The sequence below is a fragment of the Panthera tigris genome, chromosome C1 (genome assembly GCF_018350195.1).
Source record: "Panthera tigris isolate Pti1 chromosome C1, P.tigris_Pti1_mat1.1, whole genome shotgun sequence".
Lineage (NCBI taxonomy): Eukaryota > Metazoa > Chordata > Mammalia > Carnivora > Felidae > Panthera > Panthera tigris.
Genome location: NC_056667.1, coordinates 31,649,188 through 31,669,406, shown reverse-complemented (window position 1 = coordinate 31,669,406; position 20,219 = coordinate 31,649,188). Strand labels below are relative to the sequence as shown.

The 20,219-nt window shown below is 49.5% G+C and overlaps 1 protein-coding gene across 10 annotated transcripts in view; it reads left to right on the top strand.

Moving 5' to 3' along the window:
* The window catches only part of SCMH1 (Scm polycomb group protein homolog 1), a 186,519-nt gene that overhangs the window by 164,384 nt on the left and 1,916 nt on the right, over positions 1–20,219 (top strand). For 6 of the 10 annotated variants that reach the window (XM_042996793.1, XM_042996795.1, XM_042996794.1 and 3 more), the window contains 5 exons: positions 1,316–1,417; positions 1,665–1,862; positions 12,772–12,966; positions 17,706–17,828; positions 19,768–19,910. In XM_042996793.1, the coding sequence (XP_042852727.1) occupies positions 1,316–1,417; positions 1,665–1,862; positions 12,772–12,966; positions 17,706–17,828; positions 19,768–19,910 (761 nt within the window). The remainder of the gene's footprint in view (positions 1–1,315; positions 1,418–1,664; positions 1,863–12,771; positions 12,967–17,705; positions 17,829–19,767; positions 19,911–20,219) is intronic. The other 4 variants (XM_007077375.3, XM_042996801.1, XM_042996799.1 and 1 more) reach the window with 3 other exon arrangements.

Sequence of the window (20,219 nt, the reverse complement as noted above, 5' to 3'; positions counted from 1 at the left end):
CTGGCAAAGCATCCTGGTTCCTACGACAGTCACGCCTGTAGGCTCTGGAGAAATGTGAAGGGATTCTGTTCCTTTTCAACAACCAGAACCCCTCTGAGCCTTATGCACCCCTCTGCCAAGTAGAATACCATGCAGACTCTGCTTAACCAAGCTTCTAAGCAGACTCCTGTCCTGTCTACCTGCTTAGCCTCTGCATACAGAAAATGTATGTGTGTTGCTTTAAAGGCATTCCAGAAGAAAGAATCCAGAGGGACTGCATTGTGGCAACAGGAGTTTCTCCAGATCGCCATAGCCTCCCACCTGGCCTCAGGGGACCAGAGAACTCTTAGGTTCTTCCGGCTCCTTAGCTGCCCAGGCTTAAGCCAGCCCTGTTACAAGGAAGTTGAATCCCAGAGCAGAGTGGGGAAAAACCATTCCCTGTCTCTTTCCTGCTATGAGAGTTTGATTCAACTATGCTGTTTTTTGTTTTCACTGAGAATGTTCACTTTTTCTGCTGTGCCCTAGTTCTGTTTCCGTGTTCCCAAGTCCAAAACCCCATTCTATACCCACCAAGTCTATGAAGACTTGACCTGGAGCCTTTCAGTCTTAACTGCATGATCCTGCATAGTCTCCCACCCCTTCCCTCTAACAAGTTGCAGTATCCAGTCTCGGGGAACCCAGCTGACTTGGCAGACCCTCACGGATACCAATATTCTTTTAGAAGACCCCATAAATAACTGTATTTTGTTAGCAAACATTTTTTGAGCCTTTATCTGACGCCAGAGGTTATTGCCAGGCACTGGCTGGGGAGGAAGAGAAAAGATGACAGGAGAGAAGTATTCTCATGTGCGAGAAATGTGTAAAGGGTGACGTGGGAGCCCTGGCGAGGGAGTAATTGGCTGTGTGGAGGGTGAGGGCACGCACGGAAGACATTGTTCTAGAAGTCGGAGGACTGCTGGGGACTCCAGCTTTCCTTTCCTTGGGAGGCCGAGGCTTCCGGGCAGTAGTCTGCAGGGATGAGGCCTTCTTTGCGCCTCTGTGGCGTTGCTGTCACCCACACCTTTCCTAGGGTTCTTCTGTCCCAAATTTGATTCCCGGGACCGGCCTATCTCCCCATTTCCTTGCTGCCCTCAGAGACAAATGCAAAGGCCTGCTTTTTAAGGATTATACAGATATTTTTTGAATAGAGATAGATAGGGAGGAAAATAAAACCAAGCATGGAATATTTCCAAATGCCGCTGAAACTCTAGTGCCCTGACACAGATCACATTGTGCACCCAAACCATTGCCGGCAATAGCTGTATTCTCCTCATCTACCTGGTTTCTCTGTTCTTAGGCAGTTCTTATGGAAATAGAACCCAAAATGAGCAGATCTCCCGGAGGAGGCCCAGCCAACTGATGGAGCAGATAGAGTTGTGTTCACAGTTGTTTTCACAAGTTGAGTAAAATCGCCTCAGAGCCCCAGGTGCAACAGGCCTGGCCTGGCCACTCCCATTACTGCAAGCCCTTTGGAGGTGGAGGCAAAAATCAAACCCTTGAGGGAGGGCGGGGAGGGGAGGAAACCTGGGCACCGACTGCTTTGTGTAACCAGGTGAGCCTGAAGCAAGCAGTGGGCTGGGCTCCTCCGCCCGGCCTGCCCTGCACTGCCGGGCTGACGTGCTCGCCCCGTTTCCTTCATTCCACAGCCGTGTTTGACCGCGAACAGCACACCCTCAACCTCCCGGCAGTCAACAGCATCACCTACGTCCTCCGCTTCCTGGAGAAGCTCTGCCACAACCTTCGCAGTGACAATCTGTTTGGCAGCCAACCCTTTACACAGACTCACTTGCCTCTCACCACCACCGAGTACAGCCACAGCCACAGCCACGACAGGTACCTACCAGGTAGGAGCTGGGATGGGGCCTGGGCTGAGAAAGGGGCACAGGGCTAGCAGCAGCGCCAGTGGGGGCCCGGGGCTGGCCCTCACACCCGCTAGCCCGGCACCTACTCTCTGGACTCCTGGCTTTCTGCGCCTTACCTTTGCCGCAGGCGCAGCCAGGGACTCCTTGGTCTCCTCCCATCTCTGCTCTCTCCAGGATTTTGTTTCCTATCTCTAGGATTAACCTTCTGTCCTCTGGATTTGTATCCCTAGAAAACGGTGGTTCAGAGTTCCCCTCCTGAGCCCCCACGGCGTGTGGCACGTGGAGCCACCATGAGGTCACAGCACGCCTCCCAGTGTGAAGCTGGCGGCAGAGGCCTAAGGTAGCTCTCCCTTGCCAGCAGGAAGGTTTAGTCTCAGGCTGCAGAGTGAGAAGTGTGCTCCCCCGTGATTGGCCGTCCACTCTTTCCTTTGGCACGTGGCCCGAACTCCTCCAGCACTGCCAGGCTAGCAAGTCAATTCAAGTTCCTGCCATTAACAACGAGGCTGGAAAATAACTTTCTTAGTTAGCATAGCAGACCCGCAGCGGGAAAGCGGATGCCACGTGGCCGGATCAATGACTAAGCACTTCCAAGAGAGGTTAAAGAGTGAGTGGAACTCAGCATCTGGAGCCCCAGGACACAGAACGACAGGGAGCGGAGGAAAGCTCGATCCCAGTAGCGAGGTAGGTCGTGGTCAAGAGAGGAAGCAGAGGCCCTTTAGAAGAGTCTCATGGACTCCTCCTGGCCGGAGGAGCAGAGAGGTGGTGCTGTGAGTGCTGGGGCTGTGCTGTCCTTTGGCGAGGGAGCCCAAGTCTGAAAGGTGCCCATTTCTGACCTACACAAGTCTTGTCACCACACTGCCTCCCCTGGCATCTCTTTATCGTTGTCTTAACAGAGTCCACTTCCGGAGAACGCGCTCGGCAACATGACTACTCACCCGGCCCCCCTACCCTCACCTCTGTCTGTACCTCTGCACCCCAGTGAGCACTGCCTGTGTGACTTGTGTGCAGGGCAAAAAGACAATCTGAATTTCAAATACTCCTTGTGAGGGCCAGACCATCTGGTCCCTGCAGGCATGTCTGTGCCCCCCTCACTGATCTGTTGCTTAGGAGGGATCTTCTCTAAACCTTTTCTCCTGCTTTCTTTTATCATCAGAATCCGAGAACAGAAAGAAGTGTCCTTAGTATGTTGCACTGGGGGTCCGGGCTGGGTATGGCAGACATGGGGCAGACAAAGGCAGGTTGTCAAATACCCCAGCTGTTGGCCTTCAGGAACTCTGAGCAGCACTTAAGTGATGAAAGCAAAGCCTACCCGAGATTCTGGAAGAATGCGTACACGAGAGGGGTAGTGAACACTGAGGGTAGCTGCTCATCTAAAGAGAGATTTCTCCACGAACCAGGAGCCCAGAATTCTTAAAGGGAATAATCATCACTGAGGACTAAGAGAAAACTTACTGGTAGCAGCATGCAGGGACTGGCAGGGATGTACGTCATAGGCCCGCAGTCATGGAGGGGGTTTGGAATTGGGGCCTGATGTGCCCTGGGAATTCTGTTCCAGTTTGCATCTCTCTGATTCAGCTACCAGACGAGAGGAAGCAAGCTTTAGCCACTCTTCCTTCTTGCCTCACCAACTAAGAAAGAGACAAAGACCAGGGTTATCACATACCGTCCCCACTCCTTCCCTCATTTTCAGACAGATTCAGCCAGCTCTCTGCACCTTCTGGTGCTCACTGTCTAGCTTTTGTTTCCCATCCTGGGTGCTCAGCAACTTGGCTGCTCTTTCCCCAGTTTGTTTGCTTCTCTGAAGTGTTCTAACTGTGCCCAGACAAGCCAGAGCTTTGCCTAGATTTCTCACTCCTCTATGCTCCTTTGCTTATCTTGCCTGCCTGCCTTCCTGCCTGCCTGCTAGCCTGCCTTGCTGACCCTTTGCTCCACCTCTGATCATCTATCATTTCCTGCACTTCCCTGATGACTTACCCAAACCTCTGCCAAATAGCTGGATATGCACAGGGCTTGGTCTGCCCTTTGGATCTGCAGTTTATCACTCCCACCCTCCTGCGTGGCTATGCGCTTCTATTTCAGCATCCAAAGCTACCACTCCTCTTATCTAGGTACTTCCTGAGGTGCCTTCTCCCTTCCCTACAGCCTGCCTCCACACTTCCCTGGCCCTTAGGGTCGTGGCCTAACTGACCGCACAATTCCAGTATGGCAGATCCCATTAGGGTTCCTTACCTGAGTTGAGACTTAACTTTTTTTGAAAAACTCCAAACCTACAGACGAGCTGTGCAAATAGGATAGTGAGCAACCATGTACTCTTCATCTAGATTTCCCACTTAACTTTGTAATATTTACTGTACCTATTTCTCTTAGGCATACGTACATATATTTGTGTCTGTGGATTTTTGTTTACTGAACCATCTGAGAGTTAACTGCAGCTGAGAGACGTGATCCTTAATAAACTTTCCTATGTATCTCCTAAGAGTAGGAGTATTATCACACTCAAGAAATTTAACATGAGTAAAATCTACTAGCTGATATAGATAGATAGATAGATAGATAGATCGATAGATGTTCTGTCTCTTTAGTTTTCTTTTATCTACAGCAGTTTTCCACACTTTTGTCTCTGCCTTTCCTGACATGACATTGACATTTTGGAGACTCCAGACCAGTTGTCAGACGCTCTGTGCCAGATGCTATACTAGCCTCTGGGGAGCCAGAGATGGAACAGACCGCATCCCTGCTCTGGGAGCATGCCAGCTGAGAGAGGACAGACATGCACGCGGTGTGAGCCTGGAACGGGCCCTGTGGCCAGCCAGGAGTGATGAAAGACGAGGACAGGAAGGGTTCCCGGTGGAGGGTGGAGGGGGACAGTGTCAGATTAGGGTCACTTCTTCAAAACTCCACACGTGGCCATGTCAGGTGAGAGGCCTGTGAAGGTCATGTGAGAGGGAGTTCCTTCCGGCCCTCAGCACTGACAGCATTAACAGGAGATAATTAACGTAGCTGGTTCCAGGGACTATTATCTTAGCCGTAATTGAAACCACCCAGCATTAACCTCTAGGTCTGCCGTTTGGGGATTGCCCAGATTCCTCTCTGCTCAAGGAGGTTCATTTGTCCCAAGGTGGTAAGTTCCTTGTGCCTGTTTTTCTAGCTGCCGTCCAGGGTCATCTGAGCTTATAAAGTGGTTCTCCTGCCAGAATCCTAAAGTGTACAGGATTCAATAAAGTCAGATAAGAAGTGTGAAATCTGTTAGGATGCATCCCTCTGTGGGGATGAAACCCTTCGTCCCCATGTGGGGTTTCCTCATAGAACTGTCAGAGTTCCAAGATGATGCAGATGCTCATAATTAATTGAACCTGTGTCGAGTCTATTATTCAGTCGGCCAACCCAGAAGTTACTGGTTGCACAACACCAAGGTCTGGTTTAGGCATATGGGCAGGGGGCATTTCCATAGTAAACTAGGGGCCCAGGTCCTCACGCTCACAGACTTTACAACCTGGTAAAGAGGAACAAATAAGCAAACAGTTCATTCGTGATGATGCGTACTTTCAGAGGACACGTTCAGATTTCAGAAGTTCAAACCGGGTGTCAGGAGAGGCTTTCCAGAAGAAATGATATCTAAGCTTGGACCTGAAGGAGCAGGATAATCAGGTGGAGATGCCACAGACCCAAGGAGATGGAGGAGAGGAGTGATGAAGAATGTTCCTGTTGACTGAATAGCATGTCAGACTGTGAGGGACAAAGGGGAGCGTGACCCGTGTCAGAGGAACCGGATGTCTGGTACAGCTGACATACACAGTGGAAGAGAGGCATGTGAGAGACGAGGCTGGAGCGGAGGCAGCAGCCTGGTCAGGAAAGCTCTAACTGACCGTATTACCAGCTTTTTATCATTGAGCAGTGAGCACCCAGGGAAGGGACACGGTCACAGCGCTTCAGAGAGGTCACTCAGGATCCTGTGTGGGAGAATGGATTGGTACAGGGCGAGACAGTAGGCAGGGAGGCTGTCTGGAGGTTTGTGTGGGACTCTATGAGTCCTCTTAGATTTGGGGATAATCCTTTCCTTCGATACCCAAATCTAAATAACATCGAATGAACCCCCACCCCCCATCATTCAGACCTAGGGTTCCTGCTCTGACTCAGACTCCTGCAGACTCCTGCTCCTTCTTTCCCAGACCACTCTTATAGCTGACCGTCCCTCCCTTAGGTGCTTTGCCCCAAACATTTGGTCCAATTCTTCATCCTTCATTTCCCTAAGGAAAATGAATACAAAAATGAATACAATTGTAATAAACTTGTACTGGAGTTTAGGGGGGTGGGGGAGAATTGCCACAAAGAACAGGAAGCATTTTAACATTTCTGTTTTATCTTAATGTTTATCTGCTGTTACAGGATGTATCCTATTGGCCTCATTCACCTTCGGCCTCAGCCTGCTGCCATTTCTGGGACCCACTCTAGGTTTGGGGGATTTTCTTCTCTGTTCTCTATTCCTTCCATCCCATACCTCCTCTTTTTCCAGCTATCAGCAGGCAACTCCAGCTTAATATATTATGCAGAATAATTTTGTTTCCTCTTATCTCCAATTTCCCAGACTTTGTCTTTCAAAACCAAAACTATATAAATGTAACAATGTAATTATATAAATGAAAGAACCACATAGCCCACCCAGATCTTTACTTGCAACTCAAAGAACAAAGACAAAAGCTGTTGGTAGAGAGATTTGTTCCATCTATCCCGTGTTCTCTTTTTTCTGCCTTCATGTGGATTAATCCAGTTGTTTTATGATTTCTATTTCCTTATTGGCTTATTAGCTATAACTAATTTAATTCTTTGTTTTAGTTTAGTGATTGCTTTAGTTTATATTATACATTTTTTACATATCACAGTCTACCTTAGAGCCATAGTCTTATCCCTTTGCATATCGCATAAGAACCTTGCAGCTGGTACACTCTCCCCATCTTCTGGCCTTTGTGCTATTGTTACCATACATTTTACTTTTACATATATTGTAAATCCCACTATACATTATTATTTCACTTTAAATAGGTAATCCTCTTTTAATTTTTTTCAATATAAAAAATATATTCTTTTAACATAAAAGAAAAAAATTATTTTATATTTACCCTTTCATAGTTACCCTTTCTGGTATTCTGGTACTTTCCATTTTTTTAGTGTAGAGCCAGTTTCATATCTTCTCCCTGCTGAAGGACTTTCCTTAACGTTTCTCAGAGTTACAGTCTACTGGACACAAATTCTTTCAGTTTTGTATCTTTGAAAAATTCTTTTGTTTTTTGGGTTTTTTTGTCTTTGTTTCTGAAAGATACTTTTAAAATTGACTCTCTTTTTGTTCAGCACTTTTTAAAAGATGTCACTCCATTGTTTTCTGGTTTGCGTTGTCTCTGATGAGAAGTCTGCTGTCATTCTTCTTTTTGGTCTCATGCTGTTCCCACCCCCCTCCACACCCCCCAGGGTGCTTTTAAGGTTTTCTGTTTATTATTGATTTTTAGCCATTTGACTATGCTGTGCTTTGGTGAGGTTTTCTTCATGCCTCTTGTGCTTAGAGTCCCCTGAGCTTCTTGGCACATGTGGGTTTACAGCGTTTTATCAAATGTGAAAAACTTTCTACCATTCTTTCTTCATATATATTTTCTTCACCTCTTTGGAGACTCCAATTAGACATATATGAGTCTCCTTGAAGCTTTCCCACTGTTTAGTGATGCTTTTTAAATATTTTCAGCCTTTTTTCTGTGCGTTATTTTGGATAAATTCTGTAGCTGTGTTTAAGTTAGCTAATCTTTTCTTCTACAGTGTCTAATCCACTCTTAATCCATCTCATGTATTTTTATCTCAGACATTGTGTTTTCATTTCTAGAAGTTTGACTTGGGTCTTTTTATGTCTTTGGTATTTTTGCTTAACCTGCATAGTCTTTGCTCTGTCTTCTTGAGCATTTGAAATCTAGTTGTAATCACCTCTCCAGAGCTCTGACCCATGAACTGTAGCTGCCTTGGCCTATCTGGACTCGGCCCCATCTCCTCAGCTCAGGGAGCTCACCGGCTCTGTCTAATCTTCCCCTGCCTCCACTGTGGCCTGGAAACACTCTAGACAGTGAGCTGAGAGCAAGCCTAGGGCTCACCTTTTTTGTTACCCCTTTTCAGGAATCACTGTCCTGCACTACCTGATGCCCAGTGTCTGAAAATGGTTATTTCATGTATTTTGTCTTTTTGTTTTCAGTTCCAAGAAATCAGATATGCCTAGACCCTGCTACTCTGTCTTAGTGGAAATCCAAAATGTATCCTAAAGCCATGTACATCTTACCAGTCTACTGCCTTTGCCATTATCCTCTCTCTCTTGGCCTGAGAGGTCCTTTCTGGCCTATCTCGTCCCCTCTCTCGTTCCTCTCTGCTCCATTTTCTACCTAATAGCCCAAAGGGTATTCTTCAGGAATAAATGAGCTTATGGCATGCCCTAACCTAAAACTCTGTAGTGGCATTCTAACACACTTACAGTAAAATCCAGGTGTCCTACTCTGGTTTGCAGTATTCTGCATCATCTGGTCCTTGCCTACCGTGCCAGATTCATCTCTTCCTTCCATATATTTTAGCTACACTGTTTTTCCTCATTTCCCCAAATATTCCAAGCTGTTTTTCTACTCAAGATCTTTCTATAAGTTACCAGGCAGCAGCCCTTAGCCATTGTACCAGGAGACCTACAGCAGATGATTAGGTTCTATCTAAGCCACGTCAGCTCCTTGGCCCTTTCCACAGAATTCTCTGCGGGTGAGGGCATCCTGGGTCATGTTCCTATCCTTTGCAGTTTTGCAATTTTTCTTGGAGGTCAAATGTTTAGATAATGCTTGGGATTCATTGGGGCTGCCAGCGAACCCTAAAACCAAGCACATTGTTTAGCATACCTCTACTTGGATGCTTCAGACCACAGCTGTTAAACATCATCTTGTCAAGGAGACCTCTCAAGGTCTCCTCATCTAAAAAAGCCCCCCTTGTTATTTTCTGTCTTAACACCCTATTTGCTTAGTAATATTTACAATAGTTTCTAATTTTTTATAAGCTTGTATTTTGTCATCCTTCCCACTAGATTAATTATTCCTTGAGGGAAGGGACAATATCTGTCTTTTTCATCGTTCACAGTATCCGTCTCCCTGTCACGTAGCAAATATCTGATAATATTTGCTGAATTAAAGTGTACTAGAGGGTGTAGGACACGTAGTTCAGAGGACTTTTTTTTCATGAGGCAGACTTAAGCATACACAGGAACTGTGGTAGTCTCTGGGTCTTGTGTTGGCATAAGAATTTTCTTAGAAAATTCTAGAAATTCTTAGAAAATTCTAGTTTCTTTCATTTGTTTCACCCCAGGAAGGGGAAAGCATGGTTGTGAGCACAGATTCCTTGAATCCCAGAAATGGAAAGTGGTCTAGAGATGATCTAGTGTCTAGCCCAACAGATCGGGTGGTCATCTGACTTCTGCTTAAGTGCTCCCAATGACAGGTTGCTCAGCATCACCTTTGGCAACCGATTTTATTGCTGGGCATTTCTGATTGCTACAGTGCCTTCACTTTTGAGCCCAAATCTGTCTTCTTATAACTCCTGCCCCCTGTTTTACTGTCTGCCTTTCAGAAGATCCAATCTACCTCCAGTTCTCTTCCCTTCCCATGACTGTCCTCAGGTTATTTGTCACCCCTGACTTTCCTCCAGATCATGCATTCATGGGCTCTTTCTCCTTTGCATGATTTCTAGACCTCCCCCCACCATTCTTGCCATCCTCCCCTGGGAACTCTTGTTTTTAGGGTAGCCTTACAAGGTGAGACGCCAAAAAAATCTGCTTCTGACTGGAAATCAGTGCATAAGGAAAGGCCTTTATCTGTCTGTTTACCTCTGCATACCCCCTCCCTAGCACAGGAGCTAGTACTCAAAGGATGCTCAACAGATGTTTGCTGAATGAAGGAATGAGCTCCTTCCCATGCTGACTGTTCTTATGTCTCTAACACATCCACAGCAAATTTCATTTAAATTGACCATATGAGATTGTCTTTTTAAAAAATTTTTCTTGGGGCGCCTGGGTGGCTCAGTCGGTTGAGCGCCGACTTCGGCTCAGGTCACGATCTCGTGGTCCGTGAGTTCGAGCCCCGCATCGGGCCCCTGTGCTGACAGCTCAGAGCCCGGAGCCTGTTTCAGATTCTGTGTCTCCCTCTCTCTGACCCTCCCCCATTCATGCTCTGTCTCTCTCTGTCTCAAAAATAAATAAATGTTGGGGCGCCTGGGTGGCGCAGTCGGTTAAGCGTCCGACTTCAGCCAGGTCACGATCTCGCGGTCCGTGAGTTCGAGCCCCGCGTCAGGCTCTGGGCTGATGGCTCGGAGCCTGGAGCCTGTTTCCGATTCTGTGTCTCCCTCTCTCTCTGCCCCTCCCCCGTTCGTGCTCTGTCTCTCTCTGTCCCAAAATAAATAAATAAATAAATAAATAAATAAATAAATAAATGTTAAAAAAAATTTAAAAAAAAAATAAATTTTTCTTAATGTTTTATTTATTTTGAGAGAGAGAGACAGAGTACAAGCAGGGGAGGGGCAGGGAGAGAGGGAGACACAGAATCTGAAGCAGGCTCCAGGCTCTGAGCTGTTAGCACAGAGCCCGACGTGGGACTTAAACTCGTGAACTGCAAGATCATGACCTGAGCCAAAGTCAGACACTTAACCGATTGAGCCACCCAGGTCCTCCTCAGTGTCTTTTTATAGATGGGCAAACTGAATCCCAAGAAAAAGGCAGAGATCAGTGACCAGTGGTAATGCCAGAAATAGAACTCAAGTCTTGCAGCCCTAACTTCTGACCCTGGGCCAATGGTTGCAAAGTTCCTTTTAGCAGTAGAACTCCTTTTTGCAAAGGCAGGATTATATGAAAACTCTGGGGTATAAAAGTTAAAACCAGAGCTGTTTTGCTAGAACCTGGGGTGAGACCCAGAGGCCTACTCACTTGGCCCTCGGGGATCTGTGGAGCACAGTTTGAGAGCACTGCAGTCTTCTTTGCTTCACTGTCTTGCTGAGGCGGCCAGGCCCTCGTCTGGTCAGCCTTAAGTAGACGAGGCCCTCCCAGGGCCCTCCCAGGCATGATTCTTCATCTGTCCACTGCCTCTCATTAGGAGAGCTTTAATGACCTGGCCTGGTGCCGTTGCCCCTGTCCCGGTGTTCAGGCCCCTCAACTCAGACTCCAGGCCTCCACTGCCATTCGTAGCATCGCTGAGAGGAAGAGACGCTGACTTGCATCAGCAGCTGGTGAGCCCCCCATACTGTCCTGATGACGCTTCACACGCTAGTTCGGGTGAGGCAAGTTGCGCTGTCCGCGGTTTTCGCCAGGTAATGAGGGCTCGGAAGGCACATGCAGAAACTAGATTTCATCCTCTTCCCGAGTTACTGCAGAGAACGTAGGCTTGCCGTAACTCTGAGTGAAGGATAAATAAAATAACTCCCCACCTTGGTAAAGTCCATCTCATTCCATTTTCTCATTTAATGTTCTCAGCATGAGAGAGAGGGATTTCCCCCCCCCCCCCTTTTACAGATAAAGCTGGCGCTGAGAGGACAGACAGCTTGCACGGGGTCAAATACCTGGAGAAGGGCAGGAGCCCAGGTGTAGAACCCGGGCCTCCTGTTTGCTGGCTTGGAGTCCTGTGCTTGTCTCAAAAGTGGGACGCTGCTGTGGTCCCCTCTCCTGGAAGATAGGAATCTGAAGGCTCGTCTGCCTGAAGGGGTGGGCTGCAGTCCAGGTCCCCAGAGACTTCTCTCTCCGGGACCATTGCCGGGGTAGGGCTTTGTCAGTCACACTCCCGAGATTAAGGGCAAATGGCTAGATTTGATTCTAAGCCCCCGGTTACCCCGCAAGTTCAGGTAGTAGAAAGTAGTCCTAAAATCCTGACCCATCTTGCCATAGAAGTCTTATCGTGTGCCAGACTGTGTGTTTGACTGTAGTGTTGATCACAGGCCTGAGTGAATCCCAAGCGTTACCTGAACAGCCGACCTCTAAGAAAAGCCACAAAGGATGGGGGTGGGGGGTGGCCCAGGACCCAACACTCCTCCTTTAGGCAGAGATGATGTGAGCAGGGCTGAGGAACTGACTGAGTGTGGGCAGAGCCCAGTCACGAGAGGGAGCCTGCTTCAGGTTCTGGAGTGCACTCATTAGGGGCTGCTGCCCAGCTGAAGGGCTGGGCCTCAGAGGAAGGGGGCTTCCCATGTTCTAAATGAGGAGAGTGCGGTTCTGAGAGAAGCACCTTGTCTACCCAGTGCCAGAGCCAAGTTCTAATCCAGATTCTGGTCTCCACGGCCCTATTCTCACCGCCGCATAAGCCCAGCTTCCTTGGGGTAGTTCTGTTCTACAAGGCAAGTACGAAAGGAGGGAGGGAACCAAGGAGCAGACCCTTCATAGACAGGCTGTTAGTTGGGCACTGAGGAGTGTTTCTGAGATGTCTTGCTGGCTGAGGGGGTCACCTTTTAAAGTGTCCTCATCTAAGTAACCATACCTCTTCTCCAGCTCCCCTGTCCCCTGCACTAGCATCTCGTGTGTAGGGAGGCAGCCTCTTCCTAAAATAGTTCTATTTGTTTTAAGGTTCTCCTTATCCAGAAAAAGCTTAAGACATCCAGACCACAAGAAACTTCAAAGACTATCTAATATAAAAGGAAGAGTCCCTAAGGAGATACAAGTCCAGAGAATGGCACTGGGCTTGACTAAGGTCACCTAGTGAGAGCCAGAGCCATGCCTAGTACACAGGCCTCCTGAGATAGCCTAGAACTTTCTGTCTTGCTGCCTCTTGCTCCATCCAAACAGGTACCTGCGAGGCCAGCGCCCCGGCAGTCCTTCTAGACTAGTTCCTGCTCTAACTCTGGTTTTACTGTTTTCCAGGTGAAAGCTTTGTCCTGGGGAATAGTCTGACCCGGTCCTTGGAACCACACTCAGACTCCATGGACTCCGCCTTGACTCCCACCAACCTTGTCAGCAGCTCCCAAAACCTTCGAACCCACGGGTACCGGCCTCTGCTTCCATCTTGTGGCCTCCCACTGAGTCCTGCCTCGGCTGTGCGCAGGCTGTGCTCCAGGGGTAAGCTGACTGCAGTTCTGGCCCTCGCTCTTCCCTTCCTTCCTCACTGAGCGCTGGCTGCCCCCTGCCTGGCAGTTGGACGGGGTCCAGACTTACCATTTGTGTCTAGCTAGGCACCAGGGAGGCATCTGGAGCTCTGGGATTGGCTTGACAACAGTGGAAACTAAGAGCCAAAGACTCGAGCCAAAGGGACAGGGAAAGGTACCCCCATTCATTTATTAGCCATTCATTCGAAGACCATCTGTGTTCAGCATGGGGATGCAAAAGTCAATCGCTTCTGGTCCTCAGAGTGTTCACAGTCTTACGGGAGAGACAAACACTTCAACACAATTGTAAGACATATCTTGAGAACAGAGATGTGCTTTGGATAGTATGAAAACTGCAGGAAAGAAGAACACCTAACCCAAGCTCGGTATCCAGGGGAAGCTTCCTTGAATTTTTTTTTTTTTTTTAAAACGTTTATTTATTTTTGAGAGAGAGAGAGACAGCATGAGCAGGGAAGGGGCAGGGAGAGAGAGAGGGAGATACAGAATCCGAAGCAGGCTCCACGCTCTGAGCTGTCAGCACAAAGCCCGACGTGGGGCTCAAACTCACAAACCAGGAGATCATGACCTGAGCCGAAGTCGGACACTTAACCGACTGAGCCACCCAGGCACTCCTAGGGGAAGCTTCCTTGAGGAGGTGACACCACCCTGTCTGAGACTTCGAAGCTGTGAGTGGTGAGATCAGGAGTAGTAGGGGAGGGAGAGCTTTCCAGGAAGAGAGCATAGCAGAAAAAGGACAGAGGGGTACTTGAAACAGAAAAGCCTGGAAAGGTCAGGGGGCTGCTTCGCAGAGGACCCAAAGCTGTGGAGCAGGATGGAGTCTGGAGTGGATCCTGCAGGCAGTGTGAAGCTGCCGAAGGCTTTTAATTAGAGGCGAGACCTAAAGAGTCTTGTGTTTTCAACAGATCACGTACTACTGTGTTGAGGACACATTTGAGGAAGGACAGACTAGAGAGGCCACTTAGGAGGTTGGGGAGTGGGCCAAACCAGAACAGATAAAGGCCTGGATTAGAAAAGTGGTAGATAGTTTATAGAAGAGCAAATGGGTTAAAAAACTATTCACGAGGCAGATACAGTCAGATTTGAGGATAGTGAGAAAGAAGGGAGGAGGAATGTCTCCTTGGTTTCTAGATGGGGTGGCAGGGTGCCATTCAGTGAGAGAGGGGACCAGCCGTAGAAAGACAGGGAGGGAGCCCACAGGTCATCTAGGTGGCATCCACCAGGCAGTGGCTCTGCAGGTCTGATTCTCAGGGAAGACAACTGAACTGAAGATAAATGTTGGGGCGTCATCGGCATGCAGATGGTAGTTGAAGCTGTAGGATGAATGCCAGCCACTTCCCAGGAGTCTGTGGGTAGAATGAAAAGAACAATTGACTAAAGGTGGAGTCCTGGGGACCAACAAAGTTCAGGAGGTGGGAGCAGGAAGAAGATCCCAGGAGACGACAAAGAAGTAGTCAAATGCGAGGAAAAACCAAATCTGATGTTGCAGTGGCCAGGATTCCAGAGAGCATTTCAAAGAGAGGGCGCCACAACAAAGATTTGGCAACTATCTGTCGGGGGTGGTGATTAGTGGGTAATTGACGACCTTAGCAAGAGCAGCCTCAGAGGTTGTGGAGGGCGATGAGGGCAGATAGCATGGTGAGGTACTAAAGAGGGCTTAAGAAAAAGAAAAATGGTGACCTACAAAAGGTCTTCAAGAGTGGGAGCGCCCCGGATGTGTTTATCAGCAGACAAGTTGTGCCTTCCAAGAAGAAGAAATGAAGAATATAGGAAAGAGAAGAGAGTAAGGCTGTGGGTGTGGTGCGGTGGGAAGGGTTAGGGACCCAGGGCATAGAAAAATGGGTTGGCCTTAAGCCTTGTTCTTTGAGACTGGAGGAAAGATTGATGGTGGCCATGAGTGAATGGGGAGAGGGCGAGTAGAGAAGGGCTTAGGGGAGCTCCCAGACTGGACTGGTCAAGAGCAGACAGGGGGAAATGGAGCAAGGAGAAGGGACTGGCTTTCGGGAAACACTGAAGGCCCAGCTGTGCTTGGAGACTAGTCTGCCATTTTGCCAGAGATGTGGTTTTCTTCTGTGGTCTTAGAAACCTAGATGTGGGAATGAGAAAAGACTGTCTGCGGATGAAAGTTTCACGTTGAGGTAGAAGGGCAAGAGGGCCAGGGAGTGGGGGAGCTGGAGGGACAGCCGTTTAGACCATCAGCACCGGACCGGGCCAGGTAGGGAAGAAGAAGCAAGGCTGGGACAAGGCTGAAGGATGGGGAATTGTGAGTCTGCTGGGCTAAACGTCTCTGTGACGTAATGGGTTTAGTGGACTGAAGTCCAGGACAGTTACAGACATGGGAGGTTGGGGTCAGAGAAAAGGATGTTTACGTTTCTGAAGTGGATTTGTTCCAAGTGATGGCAGGAAGCAGGCAGTGGCCTTGGCGGGAGGTATTTGAAGCAGAGTGGAGGTGAAGGTCACTGGAGGCCAGGTGGGTGACTGAGTGCCTCTGAGGATGAGGACAGGAACCGGCTGGAGCAGGAGGCTGTGACCGACATACCGAGCAATCTCCATCTCACAAGGGGTAGAAGCCCAGAGGTCTGTAGGCGACAGTGAACAGGACGAGCAGGTGGCTGGGCACATATCTGGCCTCTGATGAACATGAGCTTTCATAGGAGAAAGGCCTAAAAGTGGCCATGGAGAGACGGGGAAGTGCCACCTCCACACTCCCAGCCCCCGGCGTGTGGAACAATAAGAAGATTCCATTGACAGGGCCTGCCGTGGAGAGAAGCGGCCTCAGGAGAGAGAGTTTTAGGGAGACCGAGTGGGGGGAAGAAGCCAGGCCGTCACCCAGCAAGGCGGTGCGGGGCATGGGCAGCGCTAAAGTCCAGGCAGAGCCGCCAGCTGATTTCCCGCCTTGAGTCTTGGGGGAGTCGTCTCACCTCTCAGGTCTCCACACCCCTCTTTTGTGCACTGGACATGGTGATATGGACCTGGTCTTTTCACAGGAGTGTGACAAGGATCAGATGGAAGCGGGGATAAGGGATCACTTGGGAAGCTTAATCACCCCCCAGGTGTGAAGGGATTCCGTCACCGTCCTCCCTCCCGAGGCCCTCTCTGTTGGGAGTGCTGCTTGATGGCTGCCCCATGCGCCACCGGCCTGAGATGTCACTCTTGTCTCCGGGCACCTCCTCTCTTCCTTTGGAATGCGTGTGAGCCTGTTGGCCCGGTCATGGTCTAAATCTCTTGTGACCCTGTAGAACCTCATACGGCTATGAAGGATTCCATTTGGCACTAGAACTCTTTGTCCCGAAGAATTCACATGTTGAGTCTGTCCCCTCTTATTTCACTAATCGAGGATGAGTAGGCATCGGTTTGCTAGTCTGGCCACCTGCCTTAGATGTGCTTCACCTGCCTTAGTCATTCTCAGACTGAGACCCTCTGCCTTCCTTGAGGGGTAACCACCAGCTCTCATCGGGCAGTGGGAGAGAATCCCGCTGTAGTCTGTGTGCAGAAATGGGGACAGAAGACAGATCCAGGGCACTGACTTGTCTTCTTCCTAGCTGTGTGGTCTTGGGAAAGTCACTTCACTTCTCCGGGCCTCAGCTCCCTCATCTCTAAACGGAAGATGATGCTGCTTCCCTCAAGGGCTGTTTTAAGGGTCAGATGAGCTGACTGTGGCGGGTGGTGGGGGTTCTTCCTACTGTTCACTCTTCCCGACATCCACCACTACCACCTGCTGCACGCCACAGTCGTCTCTTGGCTTGGACTGGTCTCCCTTCTGCCCTCCCCCGAAGCCTAAGTCTATTCACACGGGCTCTGAGAGCGATCCTTTCCACTGTAAGTTGGTTCCAGTCACTCCTCTGCTCAAAACCGACCTACTTCGCTCAGAAAAGCCAATGGTTTTTTCTGTGGCATCGAGGTCCTGTTATGTGCACCACCATGCCCCCCAGCCCATCACACACACTACCTCTCAGAGGTTATCTCCTACCACTCTCTCCTCATTCTCTCGGCTCTGGCCCACAGGCCTCCCGGCTTCACCGTAAACATGCCAGTCACCCTTCTGCCTCACGGTCTGTGCTCAGGTGTCATCATTTCAGAGCTGTCTCTCCCGACCACCATATAAATTAGCAACTTCCTGCCACTTGTCCTCCTGGGGTATGTTGGAACAGGAGGAGGCTGCCAGACAAACTCAGAAATACGTAGTAGCATCAGCTGTGTGAATATGTGCGTGCGTTTATGTTTATATGTGTATAATGTCATTGTGTGTGTGTTTGGTTCTTAGCTCCCCTAGGTCAAGGAATTGGCCGAGATGGTCCAGGGACACGTCCATGAGTATATCTTCTCTCTGCTGTCCGTAATCTCTGCAGCCGGTCTCTCTGTCAGTGTCACAGTGCACTGTCAGGGCAGGGAGAGGTGGCTGGCTCAGAGCCCTCTCCAACTTCCTGTCTACCACCGCCTCTAAAAAGCCATCGGAATTTCTATGGCGATCGTCACCCTGCTTGCCCTGGCACACTTCTCCCCTCATCTGGTCAGTGCCCAGCTACGAGTTGGAGATGTAACTGCCCGGAGTCTCTTCCCCAGGGAGCAGGGGCTGGGCCAAGCCAAATGTGCTTTGACTTTTAGACCTGGGACCCACCCAGAGTGAAGGGAAATGGAGGAGATTTTTAGCCTTTGCAAGAGACAGTTGACGAGTACAGCCTTCTGCTCTCCTAGGTGGGTTTCAGCTCGCCTCTCAGCTGTGTGACAGGCATCTCCTGAGTGGTGAGGATACAGACGTGAACAAGGCAAGGTCCCTGCCTCAAGACAGCCTGGTGGGGGAGCCAGAAAAATACACAAGTAACTATTATGTAGGGTCATTCGTTCATTTAACAAACCTATCTGAGCGTCCACTATGGCTGCCCAGGCCCTATTTTATGTCCTGGAGACTGTGAAAGGAAACCACCGCCCCCCTGTGTGTCTGTCTCCCTTACGCCCAGTACTCCATTTAACATGACTTCACCCCTGACACCACACGTGCAGCTCTCCCCACACCAAACAATTGTGCCACACCACCTAGGTGTCCTACAATTTAACTCAACTCTGACACTGTGTGAAGAGAGCATCAGATCCCATCGGCTAAGGGTTCGGTCCCACAAGCCCCCTGCCCCACGCCACCAGAGGCCAGTCGAAGGTCCGGGATGTCACCCGTGCTTCTGACTGGCCGACTAAATCAAGGGTTCCCACAGTCACCTCCTTGGGTTCACTCACGAAAACTTACTAGGTTACCAGCTTTCTGTAACCAGAGACAACTCAGGAACAGCCAGATGGCAGAGCTGCCCAGGGCGAGGCATGTGGGAGGGGGCACCAGCTTCCATGCCCTCTCCAGACACACAGCTCTCCCCACACCTCCATGTGTCCACCAACCAGGGGTTCTTGCCCTCCGAACCCCATCGTTTGGGGTTTTTACAGAACCTTGATTACACAGGCACAATCAGTTAAGTCATTGGCCACTCTCCTCCCCAGGGAGGTTGGCAGGCAATCCCCATCCTTTAGGGACTTTCCAGAAGTGACCTCAGGAACATGCTCAGGTGTGGCTAGAAAGGGCTTGTTGTGAATAACAAAAGGCACCTTTCTTTCTCTCACCATTTAGGAAATTCCAAGAATTTTAGGAGTTCTTTCCAGGGAACAGGACAAAGACCAAATATGTGTGTTTTTCTTATTAAAAGTCACAATATCACAAAGAAATAAGGCAGAAAATAGGAGAAGACAGACAGTAAACATAAATACATGAAAATATTTTAGGTAGTGATACGTGCTGAGGGAAAAGGAGATAATTGGATTGATAGTGGCTGTGTGGGGAATGGAATGTTTTTGCTAGAAGGTTGGTGAAGGTCTGTGAGGAATTGATGTTTGAGATAAGACCCAAATATTGAGAAGGAATCAGGTATGCAAAGTCCTGGGAAAAGCACATTCCGGACCGAGGAAATTACAGGTCAAAGAATAAAGGCATAGCCTATTCGAGAAGCAGAAAGCAAGCTAGTGTGTCTGGAGCGTGACAAGGAAGGGGTGGGGTTAGGGGGTTGAGATGCAGTCAGAGGCAGAAAGGGCCAGATGCTGCAGTACTTTCTAGACCATGCATGCTAAGGAGTTCAGATTTCAGAGAGTCCAGATCCCACGGGGGAAATGGGAGGAACTGTATTTGAGCCAAGGTCGAGATAAAAGCTCTAAGCAGTACACTAAATTAACTGAGATTCCTAGCAGCCAAGGCAAGACTATTTTCTGCCTCTGCACTATTAGGCTGTAGCAAGGCTAGCTATTCTCCAGGCCTTGGAAGAGGCACAGAGTATTTTCCACCACTTTTTTTTCTCCCTAGACCCCAAATTAGATTTGGCTCTAATCTTGCCCATCTGCCAAAGTCTATCTAGAAGTGGTCCCCAGAGCCAAGGTAAAAGCAGCCTTACCCACCAGACCCCCAGTGAGCCCAAGTAATCCCCTCACTCATTGTTCCCGCTGACTTTGGTCCAGGCTGAACCACAGCCTTAATGTAAAATTTCTTCTGGCCCTTTGCAAAATCAGATCTACTCTTAAAGAACAAAGATTTGACTTAAGAAGAGTCTCAGATCCTCATCCCTTTGTGGAAGAACGCTTCCCTCCCTCAGCCACCTCCAGTTGCTCTGCTCTGCTCTGGCACTAACGTGAGCCTCACCCACAGGGCCATCGGGACGTGCCAAGGAGAGTGGGGATGCGTTACAAACCAGTCCCCACCCGTTATGGCAGGTGCCCTCCTGTCCTGCAGGGTCGGACCGATACCTGGAAAGCCGGGATGCCTCTCGACTGAGTGGCCGGGACCCCTCCTCGTGGACAGTAGAGGACGTGATGCAGTTTGTCCGGGAAGCTGATCCCCAGCTTGGACCCCACGCTGACCTCTTTCGCAAACACGTAGGTGTTCCCGCCTGACCTCTCCTGTGTCCACTGGGAGTCTTGCTTTGGCAATTTGTAGACTCTTAAAGGCCCCTCGAGACTAAGCACGGGAGACACCATGAAAACAGAGACGATATCTCAGGTCTCCAGCCGCCCTTGTCGGGCACTGAGCTCAGCCCCCTCCTGCAGTGTAGGTCTGACTCAGCCACGTTCCTGCTGGGTGCGTGGCCTGTGGGCTCAGGCCTGGGGAAAGGACTCTCCTCTTTTCCTAGACGTGTGTGCTCTCCCATCTGCCTGCCTTGGCCTGAGAATCGGGGGCCTCAGCCC